The 15,289-nt window shown below is 31.4% G+C and overlaps 1 protein-coding gene across 1 annotated transcript; it reads left to right on the forward strand.

Moving 5' to 3' along the window:
- The first annotated feature begins 2,390 nt into the window (after positions 1-2,390).
- On the forward strand, positions 2,391-10,751 carry LOC132715230 (baculoviral IAP repeat-containing protein 2-like). Its single transcript, XM_060698222.1, has 6 exons — positions 2,391-3,312; positions 5,541-5,569; positions 5,845-5,890; positions 6,238-6,369; positions 7,481-7,867; positions 10,332-10,751. Exons 1-6 carry the CDS (start codon positions 2,391-2,393, stop codon positions 10,550-10,552), a joined length of 1,737 nt encoding a protein of 578 aa, XP_060554205.1. The 3' UTR covers positions 10,553-10,751.
- The last annotated feature ends 4,538 nt before the right edge of the window (positions 10,752-15,289 follow it).

Consider the following 15,289-nt stretch of genomic DNA (forward strand, 5'->3'; position numbering starts at 1 on the left):
AATTGGTGTGATTAAACTAAACCGGTAGACCGAGCTACCTTTAATGGTCCTTTTACTTTTGGTGAAATTAGTGTTTACTGGAGTCAATGTCAAGGGCACTGGTGTCAAAAAATCGTTATTCTTACATTTTTGCTCATACAGCATTTATTTTTAAATCGGTGTCTTTTATGTTTACGGTCTTACCTAGAAAGTTCCTCTTTCTTCGGATTTAGTAAGGGGTCATTAGAGTCATCAAGAAATAAATAAAAAGTAAATAAAAAAAATAAATAAAAAGAAATAAAAAGATTTTTTACACTTTAACATATACAACCTCCCTCTGTTATTGCGCAGTCAAGAACACAATCTCCGCTTAACCGTTCTATGACCTAAATTTTAACTGGTTTCCCAGGCAAGATCATGCATACACGTATCACGTGAAGCGAGTTGTTGTCATGCAATAAGGCCTAATGTTATCAACTATAGTAACGAAACGAACGCTATTTTGTGTGTATCTACTCTCTTCAGACGGTAGCTATTTAATTGTTTTCTTTATTAAACTCTCATGATAGAATAAAATTACCTGGTATTAATTTTCCACGTTACAAATACCTTAAATAATATTGTACTATATATAGAATTATTAAATAAAACCATGTCATGTGTTAATTACATGTAACAAATAATTACAACTATTATGTATACTCATGTGATTCTTAGGTAACTTAAGTTATTATAAAGATATGTTCTGTACAAATAGTCAGATTGGTGTGGTCAGTCAAAAAAGATTGCTTTTAAACTAGTGAAGTAGTAACAGTCTTCTCAGATTTCAAGTAGATCTAATTCGATGACAAACAGGAAAACATGCAGTCATCATGCATGTTTGATACTAAAGTGTCCACTGAAGTTATTTAACACTGTTCGAGTCCACCCAGAAACGAAAGTCCAAATTCTTTAATTCATGCAGATATTATTGCTTACGGGAAGTGTCTGTGCTTGATTGGTCCTAAAATAATACTTGCACTGACAACTGGAACTTCCATCCACTTGTCAGTCGTTTACTGCTTGAAAACATAAATACATTATAACGCATTTAAGCTTTTTGATATATTTTTGTCGCTCTTAAAAATTTCTAAAAATATTCATTCATCAAGGAGAAAAATGTGATAGGGGGAATAAATAAGATTATATGATCCTTCGATTAATAGATAAAAATCAATCAAATAAAGAAGCATTATAATTATGTAGTTTTTACATGAATAATAGTGGAGAAAAACAACAACAGCAACCAAAACGTTATTCTTTTAATATGCCCGTTAGCTTTGTGTCATGAAGTAGATTCCTTTTGGGCTTAGTGCTCTACTGATTACAAGAGATGTTTCGATATTTATTACTCTTTTACAATTGTCATTCAATCTTGACGTGCAATTTTTCATTTACTTAAAAGGCTATAAAATGAACTGTTTATTAAAACATAATTTTACTACGAACGCGAACTGTAAAAAAATCACACTTTCAATGCATTTTTTGCTAAATCTCAAATGAATATACTCGTAACACCTCTTTTAGCTTTTTACAGTATTGCTATTTTTTAAAGTGGTTGTCAGCCTGTCATTATAGGTTAATGTTCAGATGCAAATATTATAGTTTCTTAGTCATAATTATTTTGGGAAACGCACTTTATTTCACTATAAATTAAACTGATCACCAACACGTATATTTAAGTTGTTTTTAGGGGGGAAAATGAGGCTTTAAAATGAGATTTGTACATATAAGTCTTCAAGACTTGTATCATAAAAGAATAACTTCCATAATTGTACAATATGTCAATGAGATTTGTTAGCTAATTTATTATACTATTATTATTATAACATTTTACGCTTTTTCTGATGTTTTTTTTCTGTAGAGCTCTATAGCTTGCGTCTTTTGTACAAGAACTTTACTGAGGTATATTATATCTTATAGTTCCTTTTGTTTTGTTTTAGAAAGGTGTCTTTCGCCACCAGTGGAAAAGCATCTCTGGCCTTGATAAAAAAAAAGCAAAGGCTACTAAGTTGTAAACATAACGTCATCTGCGTGTTGAAGGTGCTACTTTGTAAAGAGACAGCGGACTACTTTACTCGTTCTGGACATTTGGAGAGATTTAATGTATAATTATTATGCAATATGTGAAAGATTATATCGTGTGAATCATAGCGAAATTAAACGGACTCAATATATACTCAAATCTGTACAATAGGTACGAGATTATAAAAACAAAACAGACTGTAAGTCCTAAAAGTAATAATAAAAATTGATCTGAAAATTAAAATGTATGTGTAGAAATCGAGTTGAATCAATTTCGATACCTTTCGACAAAATCCAGGCTTTGATACACATTCGTGGTAAGAGAAACACTTATGTCCTCTCCGAAGATGACATCAAATCAGCAGACGTCATCAAATCATTCTACTTTAGTTGCGCAACAAACCACACCTGAGCACCAGACCCAATCTGAGAACGAGCTTTCACATGAAGAGCAGACGACACCAAATGGAGAGACGCTTCCAGAGCAGCAGACGTCATCTGAGAAGCACGCGACATCTGAGGAGCAAGCGACATTTGAGCAGCACGCGACATTTGAACAGCAGTCATCTGTGCAGCAGACGTTATCCGAGCAACACATCACATCTGAACAGCAGACATCATGTGTGCAGCAGACTTCATCTGAGCAACAGACAACAACACTTTCATCAAACACAACATATAGTTTTGAACCTATGATGACAGTTATTAACAAAATAGCAGACGGACAACGAGTTCCGCCACGGACTACTATGAAATATGAAATGTTAAGATTTAGCACCCTCCGATCTTTCCCAAAAGAGAACAAACCTTATATTACCAGATTGGCTGGTGCAGGATTTTATTACGCAAACGAAGGAGATGAAGTCATCTGCTATTGTTGCGCGCGACGTAGAAGAAATTGGACAGAATTCGAAAATCCTTTAGAAGTGCATAGAGAATTAAATCCAAACTGCAGCTTCCTTATTCGTAATTCTGAAGTAAATGTCTCAGTAAGACAAAGTATTGAAAGTTCTACCGGAGAATCTCACTCAAACCTTTCAACAATTAATAGAAGCCAGTCTAACGCCAATTTTCGTAATGAATTAACGGAAGTAAATGTGTCGTCTGCAGTTGAGACTGGATCACAAATTCAAACGAATCAAAACTCTGAACACTCGTCTTTTGCAAGCAATGTGATTTCATTAAGAGGAGGGAACCAGTCTGTTTCACTACTTCCTGTTGATGTACAGCAAACGACTACAGAGAACCAATCTTCAAATAACTCAACAGGTAGTGCTATTTTAGTCACATTCATTTTGTTAAGCAATGCTTTTTATCCAACTACATTTATATATAGGAAAACCCAATGGATTAGAGAAGAAAAAAAAGACATCAACAAAATTCACAACATAATGTCATAGACCGGAAAAGTTTTATTTTTCTTAATGATTTTAACCTGCCCAAGTTATGTAATAGTCCAAAAGTCCTAGACTTAAATAGAGGATATTGAATGAGTGTACGTTCAATACTGAATTTATTGCACGAGTTGAATAAAATTATATTATTCGAGCCTCTGGCGAGCATAATATTATTTTATTCAACGAGTGCAATAAATTCAGTAATGAACTTACACGAATTTAATATTCTATTTATCACATATCCAAAATAAAGTCCGTTTAAAGTGAAATAAGAGTCATTTTTCATTGACGCGCCTATAGCATAACGCTAAGATTTAGCGCGTCTTTACACTATGTTTGTATAACGCCAATGACGTCACGTCAAAATATATGCACGGCCGTGCAATACCATATTTACGGAGTCACAAAATCGGCACGGGTATGTGATAAATAGTTTTATTTACCGGTGGAAAACCACATAGTCTTATAAATGATACCCCTTTAAATAAAGTTTTCATTTTGTTTTGATATTACATACGCAATCGCAATCGACTCCGTGTTTCCAATTTTGATGACAGCTTGTGATTGATTAAGGTTCTTGCTTAGCCTTTGTTTTACTTTCTCGTACCATGATATTATGACCTACATTTGAAAACATTTGTTTATCTTTATCAAATTATCTATTTTCAACAGCGTTTATTTAATCATTTAAACATCATTTATGTGAAAACGGCCACTTATAAGGCAAGTTATATGCTGTTAGTTAATTAAGAGTTAAGAACAAAATAAACAACACAAAAATAAGTATGCTTTTGTGCGAAAACACACACTTTGAAATTTTCAAATGTTAGTCTTCTGCATGAATGTAAAGGACTAGTTGTTACGTAACGTTGATAACAAGCAACTTCACGATTGTGATGTAATATCTAAAATTGCTGCATATCGACAATAAGTAGCTTTATCTGTGTCGAAATACATCAACAAGAGAATAAGGCCATTTATCACAGACCCGTACCGAGTTTCGACTCTGTAAAATTGGTATTGCACGGCCGTGCATATATTTTGACGCGTCGTCATTTACGTAATACAGACATATAGGTGTAAAGACGCAAAATGTTATCGTTATACTATGGGTGCATCAATGAAACAAATGACTCTTATTCACTTAAAATAGAATATCATATTCGTGCATGTTCAATACTGAATTTATTAAATTGTTGAATAAAACAATATTATGCTCGCCATAGATTCGCATAATATAATTATATTCAACTGGTGCAATAAATTCAGTATTGAAATTATTAATTTGATATCCTCTATTTACGTATATTCTTACAAGGGACAGAACTCGTTCTGATTCGTTAATATGGTATTTACAGGTTGTTTCCCTTTCATTATTTGTTAAGTGGTAACATTAACTTATATGTGTTCCTTATAATTATTTGGGAAAGCAATTTTGTTTTTACTTTTTCAGTCATTTCAAGTTATATTATCAACCTAGGTGCTTAGTTGAGAATCAAGAATAAAAGATAGTGATACAAATCAAAGAAGAATATATAGATTATCGACATATTGAAAATGTCACCTTGTTTTCTTTTGTTTGTTTTTTTTTTCTGTTTTTTTTTTCCTTTTTTTATTTGTTTTTTGTTTTTTTTTTTGTTGTTTTTTTTTATCATGGCTTCAATGCGGAAAAAAAATTTTCACGTGAAAAAAAAAAATTCCTCGAAACTGCCATAAGAAGCAGGCAAAAGCGGCTTTGGGTTGTTAATATTGATATTGCCCAAGATTAGTCGATATTTAACAATTCATGATCAATTAGGTTAGTTATTAAATAGTTTAGACAAGACATTCTTACAATGCCTTTATCATATTAATGAATTTTACAGGATTACGTCATTTGTCGGAACAAAATGATACTTGTATAGAACATAGTAGATGGTCAATTGAATGTGCATACGTACGACAGATTAGAGGAAGAGAGTTCGTGAATATCGTGCAAATGGTAGTATTCACAAAACGTATTTATATTTTAATACTTACATTTTTAATACTTTTCATACCAAGCAAAAAGGACATAATTATATGTTTGATGTATACATATATTTAATTTTTAATTGAAAGCATGTAAGGATAAGTCTGTATCGAAAAAGGTAAGTCATATAATATAAAACGTATCCGATATAAATTCTTTACATTGTTCGGATCAATTCCTTAAGTAAATAAGAACTGTAGACTTTCAATTGTGTAAATGTACAATACAATTTGACAGCCGTTGAGATTGATTCCTTATTATTTCTTAAAACGTTATAAATATAATACTGGCTCGAATACACAAACCAATCCAATGTTCTATGAAAAAAGTGCACCCAAAAAAAGATAATACAGTATTTAGATATTTTCATAAATATATTTCTGTATTTTTCAGCAAACCGGAAGTGAATCAATTTCAACACAAGGAACTGAAGGCATAGGTAGTTTTTTTCTTTCTTTTTTCTTTAAACAATAAAGCTTTGAAAGCATATAAATACAAGAACTAAAAGGAATTGGACATAACTTCAAATGCTAATCGATAAATCGAAATGTTTGTGGTTAATAGAACTAGAAATTTAATTACATATGCTTGAAATTATAAAACATACATGTCTATGTCAGAATTGTGTAAAAACAATATTTTATTATATTTCCGAAATTCAAAACTGAGCTTTGTTTTATTTTCCAGTTTTAAATACATCTACCTTTATATATTAATTAGATGAAGTATAACTTAATTCCTTACTTATGCATTAAATTAACATATCAAAACGTTGCATATCAGCAGACAGAGGTTCCGGAAATGCGTCTGCAGACATAGATAGACTGATGCACACAAACGCTGCACAAAGCGTCTTGGAGATGGGTTATCATCCTGACGTCATTAGAAGAGCTATCAGAATGGTCCTGTCTTCAACAGGTTTGCATAAAAAACATTTTTTATCTAGATTGTTTTTTTTTTTCTTCGTTTTGTTTTCCTTTTAGAATTTAATGAATTTAAAACAACTGTGATTAAAGCGTTTGCTTTGTAAACTTTCTCAAGCAATGTTTGTTAATAGTCACCAAGAATCTGAGATGCGTGCTTTCCCAAATGAAACACAATATAATGTTGCAGGGTAAAAAACATGCCTCCATCATTGATTAAAATACAATGTGCGAGATCTCCAATTTAGAATTTAATGGATATTTAACATGATTATATCTGTAGTTCTTAGACTTTTCCATGCATTTGTTTTAGTACGGCTTGAACCCCTTGCTTGTACAAGTAAAGGAACATGCTAAATTCAAAATAGTTTAATCACAAAAGTACTTAGATATGAGTATCTTTATCTTTATAAACGTGTTATAATTTAAATAAGTGTAAAGTAATCAAAACGAAAATTTTCCGAATACTTTTTGATCACCACTCGATCACAAGTGTTTAACTTGTGAAAATGTTTTTGTAAATATTTAAATTTTCATTACCATTTTCTCATTACATGTATTTAGATATTTATATTATTTTATTGTCTTTATTCACAATATGTTATCTTAAAAATGTATTATACTATATAACGAAACAGAATTGTGTATATTTTCAGATGAATTTTTTTATATAATCTTTTTATTGAATTAATTATAATTGACAGAAACATATCGATTATGGATTTTACTGTAATCGATCATTGACCGCCAAGATGAGTTTCTAGACAAGTTTCGACCACCTTTCGAATATAATCAAAATAATTGGAATGTCGCAAGTATAATATGACAGAAGGGGAATAATAATTTAAACCTCGAATTCAAAGGAAATCTGTATTGGTCTACAATTTTCTGAAAATTAACATATCTCCTTTAACAAATTTTATCCGAAGAAATGTGTTCGGATTAAAAATATGTTATTTTCTTATCCACTTTAGTCGCTGATTTTCATCAATTCAAATGTTTGTCGGTAAGGAATTGCCCAAGTTGTGCTCATTCAAAATTGTACCGACTTAATTTTTTTAACAAAGTAAAATGTTGATAAATTTATATTTTATATCTTTAAATAGGACATGGAATTTTAACAGCTACAAACCTACTCGAGAAAATCTTTGAAATCGAAGACTCTCAATCTCAAGAAAATTCTGCACCTGAGAATGCAACAACACAGGAAACAAAAAGTTTAGGAAATAGACATGAAGACGCAACTCCTTCTCAAAACGCCTCTGGAGAAAATGGTGCTGTTGCCAGGGGTAATGAGAAACTGCTTAACAATGGGTCGTCTGAGAACCAACCAGAAACTGCGACTCGTCATAATGATGACGACAGAACATTTGCTGCTAAGAATGTAAATGGCAATAAAAGCCAAGCCAGACAACAGGACGTGTCAAGTATGTCGTCAGGCGGAAGTAAACGGGCAAATTTAAAGCAAACGACACGTGAAAGGCCCGCAAGCCGTAAGAAATTTTTATTTAAATAACAGGTTTTCCGAGGGAAATAACTGGTTATTAGATTGAGATATGTCGGCGGGCGGGCGTAAACAATTTCTTTTGTACGCAACTCCTTCTACCTTTCCCAAGGGATTTTGACCAAACTTTCAAAGAAGCTTTGTCATCAATTGCCCTGACGAATATTATATATCAGGGTTATGTGATTACATATTTTTTTTTACCTAATTATGGCCCATTGTTATATTTTCCCTCATATAGACTACATAGTGAACAATTTCTTCTGTGTGCAACTCCTACATTTTAATGGAATTTTGCTACACTTTCGCTAAAGCTTTGTCATCAAGTGCCCTGCTGTTTGGGATTGCATAATTTTTTTACCTAATTATGACCCTTTGTTTTTTTCCTCGTATAGAATGTATAGTGAACAGTTTCTTCTTTGCGCAACTCATCCTTCATTTCTCAAGGGATTTTGACCCAACTTTCACAAAAGTGTTGTTATCTAGTGGCCTAGGGCTAATTGTCGGGGTTTTGTAATGGCATATTTTTTTACCCTATTATGGTCCTTTTGGGGTTTTTACCTTATATAGAATACATAGTGAACAATATCTTCTGTTCGCAACTCCTCCTACATGTTTAAGGAATTTTGACCAAACTTTTACAGAAGCTTTGTCATCAAGTGCCCTGGCGCATATTGTCGGAGTTTTATGATTGGATAATATGATCCTCTGATTTCTTCCTTATATGGAATATATAGTGAACAATTCGTTCTTTGCACAGCTTCTCCTTTTATTCTCAAGGGAATAAGATATTTCATTTAAACTTTGTGTATATGAAATATGAAAAAAAAATTACTTGGGATTGTTTTGGCCCCTTATGGTACAGGTAATTGTTACTAAAAATAGAAATTAAGTTTCTGATCAATAACCTAAAGTTTGGCATGAGATATTTTAGTGAAACTTGGTGTATATCAAGGTTATTTTAAGACCTCATTTACGATTGCTTTTGGGTCTCCTAGGTCAAGGTCAATGCTACAAAAAAAGGAAATAAATTTCTGGTCGATAACTTTAGTTTGGATTGACATATTTTAATGTACTTTGGTTTATAGAAACCCTTTGGATTCCCTTGGGTCAAGGTCACTGTTACTAAAAATAGAAAATCTGATTTCAGGCATTAATTAGAGTTTAGAATTAGATATTTCAATAAACTTTGTGCATAGAAATCTTATGTGAAGATTTTTCTTGGAATTGCTTTTGGGTTCCCTAGGATCAATAAAAGGTCACTGTTACTAAAAGAGGAAATTGGTTTCAGGTCTATAACTTGATTTAGGAATGAGATGTTAATTGAACTTGTATATTATTCCGCAAGTATTTGAAAGCTTCAATTCAGATTGCTTTTGAGCACCATTGGGTAATTGTCTTGGGTTTAATGCACAAAAGTATACCGTACATTGCTTGTATTTATATTCCAATGACAACATAATTTTCAACAGTGGTGATAATTGAGAACCTGGTTTCGTAGCATTGCCATGTTTCTTGTTGGTTTTCTTTTTTCAAAAATCAAGAAACAAAACGTTACAACTTTTTGCCAAATTCTAACTGCTTAAAAATCTATTTACACACAATAATCTAGCAATGTTTTCTAGATTATATATTATATAAATTTATTATATATGCTGGGATCGTGTGGTCTTTTGATTTTCATTTATCTATAATCATTCTTTTTTCCAAGTTCAACGTGACCGCAAAATGTTCCTCATCTTTGTTCAAATTTGCATTGTTTCTACGACATTCTGTCTAAAGGGTGTTCTTACTACCCTACGCAGATTGCCCATGCTCGAGAACATACTTCATCATGCATAGCACCGGGCCGTGTCATGATAAAGGTCTTAAACTCTTATTTTTATAGCTAATTACTTTTAAAACATAATAATGATATACTTTATATAACCTTTAAAAGATATGAATATCAAAGACAAAAAATTGTTGACGTTTGTTTTTCTTTTCGAATATGTAGAGGATATTCAAGTTTTTCTCTAAATACAGGATTTATTTTCATCGAGTGGTATGAAAATTACATTCCACAAGATGAAAATATATCCTGTATTTATAGAAAAAGAATTTTATATTTTCTGTTTATTATATATATATATATATATATATATATATATATATATATATATATATATATATATATATATATATATATATATATATATATATATATATATATATATATATATATATATTTTTTTTTTTTTTTTTTTTTTTTTTTTTTTTTTTTTTTATTTTGACTTTACAATTTTAAAGAAATATCTTAAATTTAGAACAAAGTAGTCCGACAAGACATCAGTGCAAAAACGGAAAATATGTTTCACTGCAGTGAAAAATAAATTTTTACATCAATATTTCTCAATTTTTCATTAATCAGTATATAATAAAAAGATCTCAATCACATTTTATTTTCACTACAGTTGATGCACATATTAGGGAGCAGAAAAGGCTAAAGGAGGAAAATGATATGTTAAAACAACAATGTTTATGTACACAGTGTCATGTTAATGACGTCTGTATCGTTTTCTTACCATGCGGACACCTTGTCACGTGTGAAACATGTGCACCTACTGTACGATATTGCACGGTGGCCACGTGTGGCAAATATATTAGAGGTACCGTGCGCAGAAGCCTGGCTTAAAGAATTTAAAGAAAGAAGGACGACTGAATAGACAATGTATATATTCATGAACGTATCTTAAAGAAAAGGGAAACCATTTTTACAAAATAACAGTTTTGTAAACATAATTGTTATTATATTTAAGAATACCTTACCGTACTTATCCAGTCTTGAATTAAAAATGAGTGAAACACCTCTGGTGTATCAGGTGTGTTGTTAGCTTTGACATATGATTTAGATATTTCAGTGCTTTCAAATTATTTGCTATAAATTCTTACAAAAATACTATATGACTGTACAAATTATCATGTACTTTTGTAATTGTTTGTATTTAATCATTTTATTTGTATTCTTTCTGACTATATATTTTGTGCACATTGGCACTTATGATGAAGACAAGTTTGTAAATATCTAATTTTATTACACATGGTAGTATTTGATTATAATCGCCAATGTAAAATGCATAGAGGATATTTATTTGTTTGTGTGTAAGATGAAATTTTATTTCATCGAGTGAGCAGTAAAAACAGTATTCTCACTTTTTTTTAAAAGTCCATGTTTTCCAATTTCTTAGCCTCGTTGCTTGGTTACTTATAAAAAACAAACTGTTCTAGTCGGAGAAAAAGTCACACCATCCCGTATTTCCTTTACTTAAGGCGGATTTATATAAGACCAAGCTTTGTGTAATATAAGCGGCCGTCGTTTTTGAAAGTTGTGTATTTGACGGGAGGAAAATAATTTTGTTTGATTCAGAGGGATATCATTTGGATTTGATAGCCATACATCTTTTTATAAGAAAGAAAATTTATTTGAGGATTGTTACAGACGGTAAATAAGTGATGACAGATGTGTAAACATTCAAAAAGCGGCTAAGAAATTGGAAAACGTGGACTTTTAAAAAAAAGTCTTGTTGAAAACTGCCATACGAATGCTGGGTTGTTTACTTATTCTTCAGACTGATGGCTGTCATTGCTTTTCAAGTTTTCGTATTGCATAAGTAAGTTTTGTCTAAGGGTACTTAAATATGCCCAAATGTTATCAAAAGAAGCTTTGCATTTGGAAGGAATTGTAATTTTTAAGACTGTAAAAATGAAACAAAAATTTTGAGACGATATTTGGTAATTGGTAATTTTAATGAATTGAAGTAAGTTTTGTTTTTTCATAACTTTTGAAATTCAAATTATTTATCAATTTCAGCTTTGATTTTTTCTAAACAGCCCAGTCAATGTCAGAATTGTCAGCAAAAATAAAATTAAGGTCCACATGGGAAAATCGTAAAAAGTTAGTCTCGTCATTGAAAAGTGTGAAATTATATTTTGATAATTTTCACTGTGAAATTATCAAATATAATTTTCACAGATAAATAAGTAATCCACTGAAATTCGTAAAATGAGTACCACTACCTCTAACTATTCAATATTACCACTACCTCTCACTATTCGATATATGCATGGCTTTTATCCAGTTTATCTTATATTTAATCAACACATAAAATATCAACTAAACATTTAGAATGTCTTACAAAAGCTGATATTATCAATAATTAATATTTTTAATGTTGCTTTTTTTGATAACGGCCGTATATCAGTGTACATATTTTAATTGTTTTAAGTTCAGTTGTGTATGTTGTTATATAAATATCAAGCAGAAAATCTTTACGATTTTTTATCGGACTCCCGACCGATATAATGTTTATATACTTTTTTTTAATTTTTAATTAATCACGTTTTTTATAATGGTGACATTCCAGACTAATTTTTTGTCAATTTGGCTCTACTCTAAGTTTACACATTTTATTAGAAATATTTTTATTGTCTTCACCGTTTCGTTGTTATTAATTTTATTGTTATTAATCTATGTTCCATCAGAGATGTGTATTATTTTGTGGCAATGGCTTACATTTTTATTGTATTCTCATATCAGCTGTGGTTAAATACTTTGTGATTGTGTTTCAATATCCGGGTTGTGTTGTTTATTTAATTTCAAAGCTTTTTGTGTTCATTTCTGTTATTGTGTTCCCATATCCGCTGTTTATAACCTTTTTGTTTTCATTTTTATAATTGTGTCCCCATATCCGCTGGTTTATAACCTTTTTGTGTTCACTTCTGTAATTGTGTTCCCATATCTGCTGGTTTATAACCTTTTTGTGTTCACTTCTGTAATTGTGTTCCCATATCCGCTTGGTATCTATATATCCTACGATGTGTTATAAATGACTTTTATTGTTAAACGTATTTTAATATGTATATTGATTTATAATTATTTTTGGCTTTCTTTACTGAAAACGCATATCAGAAAAATATCCTTTTATTATTAAGAGGATATTTTTTCGTTTGAGTGAAATATGGAATATATTTTCACGAAACATGATAAAATACCACATATTTTCACGAGCCGGGACGGCGAGTGAAACTATGTGGCATTTTATCATGTTGAGCAAAAATATATATCATATTTCACGAAAAACGAAAATATAACTTTTTTATTTAATTTCAGTATCAAAGAAAAATACGCAATTGTACAGCGCGCAGTAATATAATTATTGTCTTGTTATTACGCGATATTTAGCGCTACATTGTAACGTCTCGTAAACAACTCCTTAAACGTCTGTGATAATATGAGTTTTGACTCCGCCCACTGTCATATTTATATTTAAGAAATAACATCGGCCTGAGAGGTGTATATCGGCTATTTAACACCGGTTTGGAGTTTTGATGCATAGGAATTGACCACGATGGTTTAAAAAATATGAAATATATTTGACTAATATAGCACCATATTTCAATGGTAAAAATAAATAAAAATGAATGTATAATTATTATCTTTTACCAAATCAAAAACTGATTTACAATATTTTTTTCTTTGATTATGATTTTGTTTACATTTTGATAACCATTTGATATTATTATAATTGTAATATTGAACTGTTTGAAGTTATTGTAAAGGTGCATGCGAAGTTTTATGCAGCAGGGTCAAAAAGACTATAAAATGTAATAATTATAAAGGAATGTGGCATCTTATGCTATTAAATTTTGTTATTTTACAGCTGAAATTTGTTCATGTTTTATCATTGACCCGTATAACATGCTGCCCTGCGACAATTATTTAATTGATCATTTATTTGGTAAATAAAAGAAAGTCTTCCATTTTAGTTTATACAAATTTATTTTAGTTCAATTTTTTTGGAAGCTTATTGAAAAACTCACGAATCCGTTCCTGGAACCAACAAGTATTAAGCATGAATGTTTCTTGCTCAAGAAAACAACGGCTTGCCTCTGTCAGGTTTTGTACGCACGCGGTCAGCAAACCTTAGACTACTAGTCCAACGCGAAAACCACTCGACCACGTCGCAGTGTAGAAACATGAAACAAGCATGTTCGTAAGTAGCAATTAGAGAAGAACAATCATGCATAATTGGATTGAATATTTTTCATTTGTTATCACATTAAGTTTTCATTTTGATGAATTATTTGATGAAATGCCATCCGAAGTTCCGATTGCAATAAAAAAAAGTAAGCTTCAAGCTCCTTTCTCCATTTCTTGCGTCCGATTAACGATCAATGAAGTCTTATGCATTGAATATCTCATCGAAAATTAGGTTTTCTGAAATTGTGTCCAAATGTCGGATTTTTAAAAACGGACTTAGCAGTTAGATAATGGATTCATGGAAATCAAGTCTTATTAATTGACGTCCGCGACTCGCAATCGGTGAACTGTTAAACAAAACTACATTATACAATGGTAGGATACAGTGTCATCGCGCACATACAAAATGCTCCCAATCCACAGTATATGAACGAAATCACTGTACCCTGTATTGCGAGCCTTCACAATTCAATATGTGTCCTGCGTTAAATTTTTTTTTGATTTTATAACGATTTCTTAAAAATGTTAACATACTTTACCTCCAAGTCGATGGGATGTTGACACACAAAAAAATCAACAACAAAAAAGAACCGAAAATAAAAAACAAAAAATCACAACAGAAAAACCAACGAAAACAGTCCGATTTGGAACATTTTGCAGGTGCGCGATGATGATATATCCTACCATTGAATATTCATTTGACATCATTTTATGTATGTTCTATACTAACTTATCGGATGCGTGCAAACGAAGAAATATTCTTTGAAAACGCACGTGTCACAGGTTCATATACGTAGTACGGTACATGTTTATATGTGTTATTGTTTGTGCTATTAAATGTCCTATAGCTTTAATTTTCATCATACTTTTCATTCATCCCCATATTGATCATATACTAACCACCATTACGGGCCTCTCTATCTAACTTTCTACTTCATTGATTCACTACACTACGCATGCGCACTATTTTGTAAGATTTTGATGGCGAGAGCCGCGATTTTCGAATGCTAATTAAATTATTTGAAAGCGCATAATTTGTGTATTTACAGGTAAACTGGTAGATTGTTTTGATGCTCTGATTCATTCTTTCCATTTTGTCATTCATCATTTTCATTGATATTTTGTATTTTGCACTATTTTGTAAGATTTTGATGGCGAGAGCCGCGATTTTCGAATGCTAATTAAATTATTTGAAAGCGCATAATTTGTGTATTTACAGACCCTCTGTCCAGGTCCCAAGTACTTTAACCCACAGCGTCCATCAGAAACCCCCTTATCTTTTGGACTTTGGACTGCGACAATTGGCGCCCAACGGGGGACTTGGGCTGCCACAACGCTGGAGTAACTTTTGGGTCGATAGTTCCGGGGACGAACGTTGAGCGATGATCAGTC

Source organism: Ruditapes philippinarum, unplaced genomic scaffold (genome assembly GCF_026571515.1).
Source record: "Ruditapes philippinarum isolate M1 unplaced genomic scaffold, ASM2657151v2 ctg1951_1_1_1_1, whole genome shotgun sequence".
NCBI lineage: Eukaryota > Metazoa > Mollusca > Bivalvia > Venerida > Veneridae > Ruditapes > Ruditapes philippinarum.

Coding starts and splice junctions, on each gene's coding strand:
- LOC132715230 (XM_060698222.1), top strand. CDS start 2,391: ATGACATCAAATCAGCAGACGTCATCAAATCATTCTACTTTAGTTGCG. Junction 3,313..5,540: donor ATCTTCAAATAACTCAACAG/GTAGTGCTATTT, acceptor TTTAATTGAAAG/CATGTAAGGATAAGTCTGTA. Junction 6,370..7,480: donor AATGGTCCTGTCTTCAACAG/GTTTGCATAAAA, acceptor ATCTTTAAATAG/GACATGGAATTTTAACAGCT.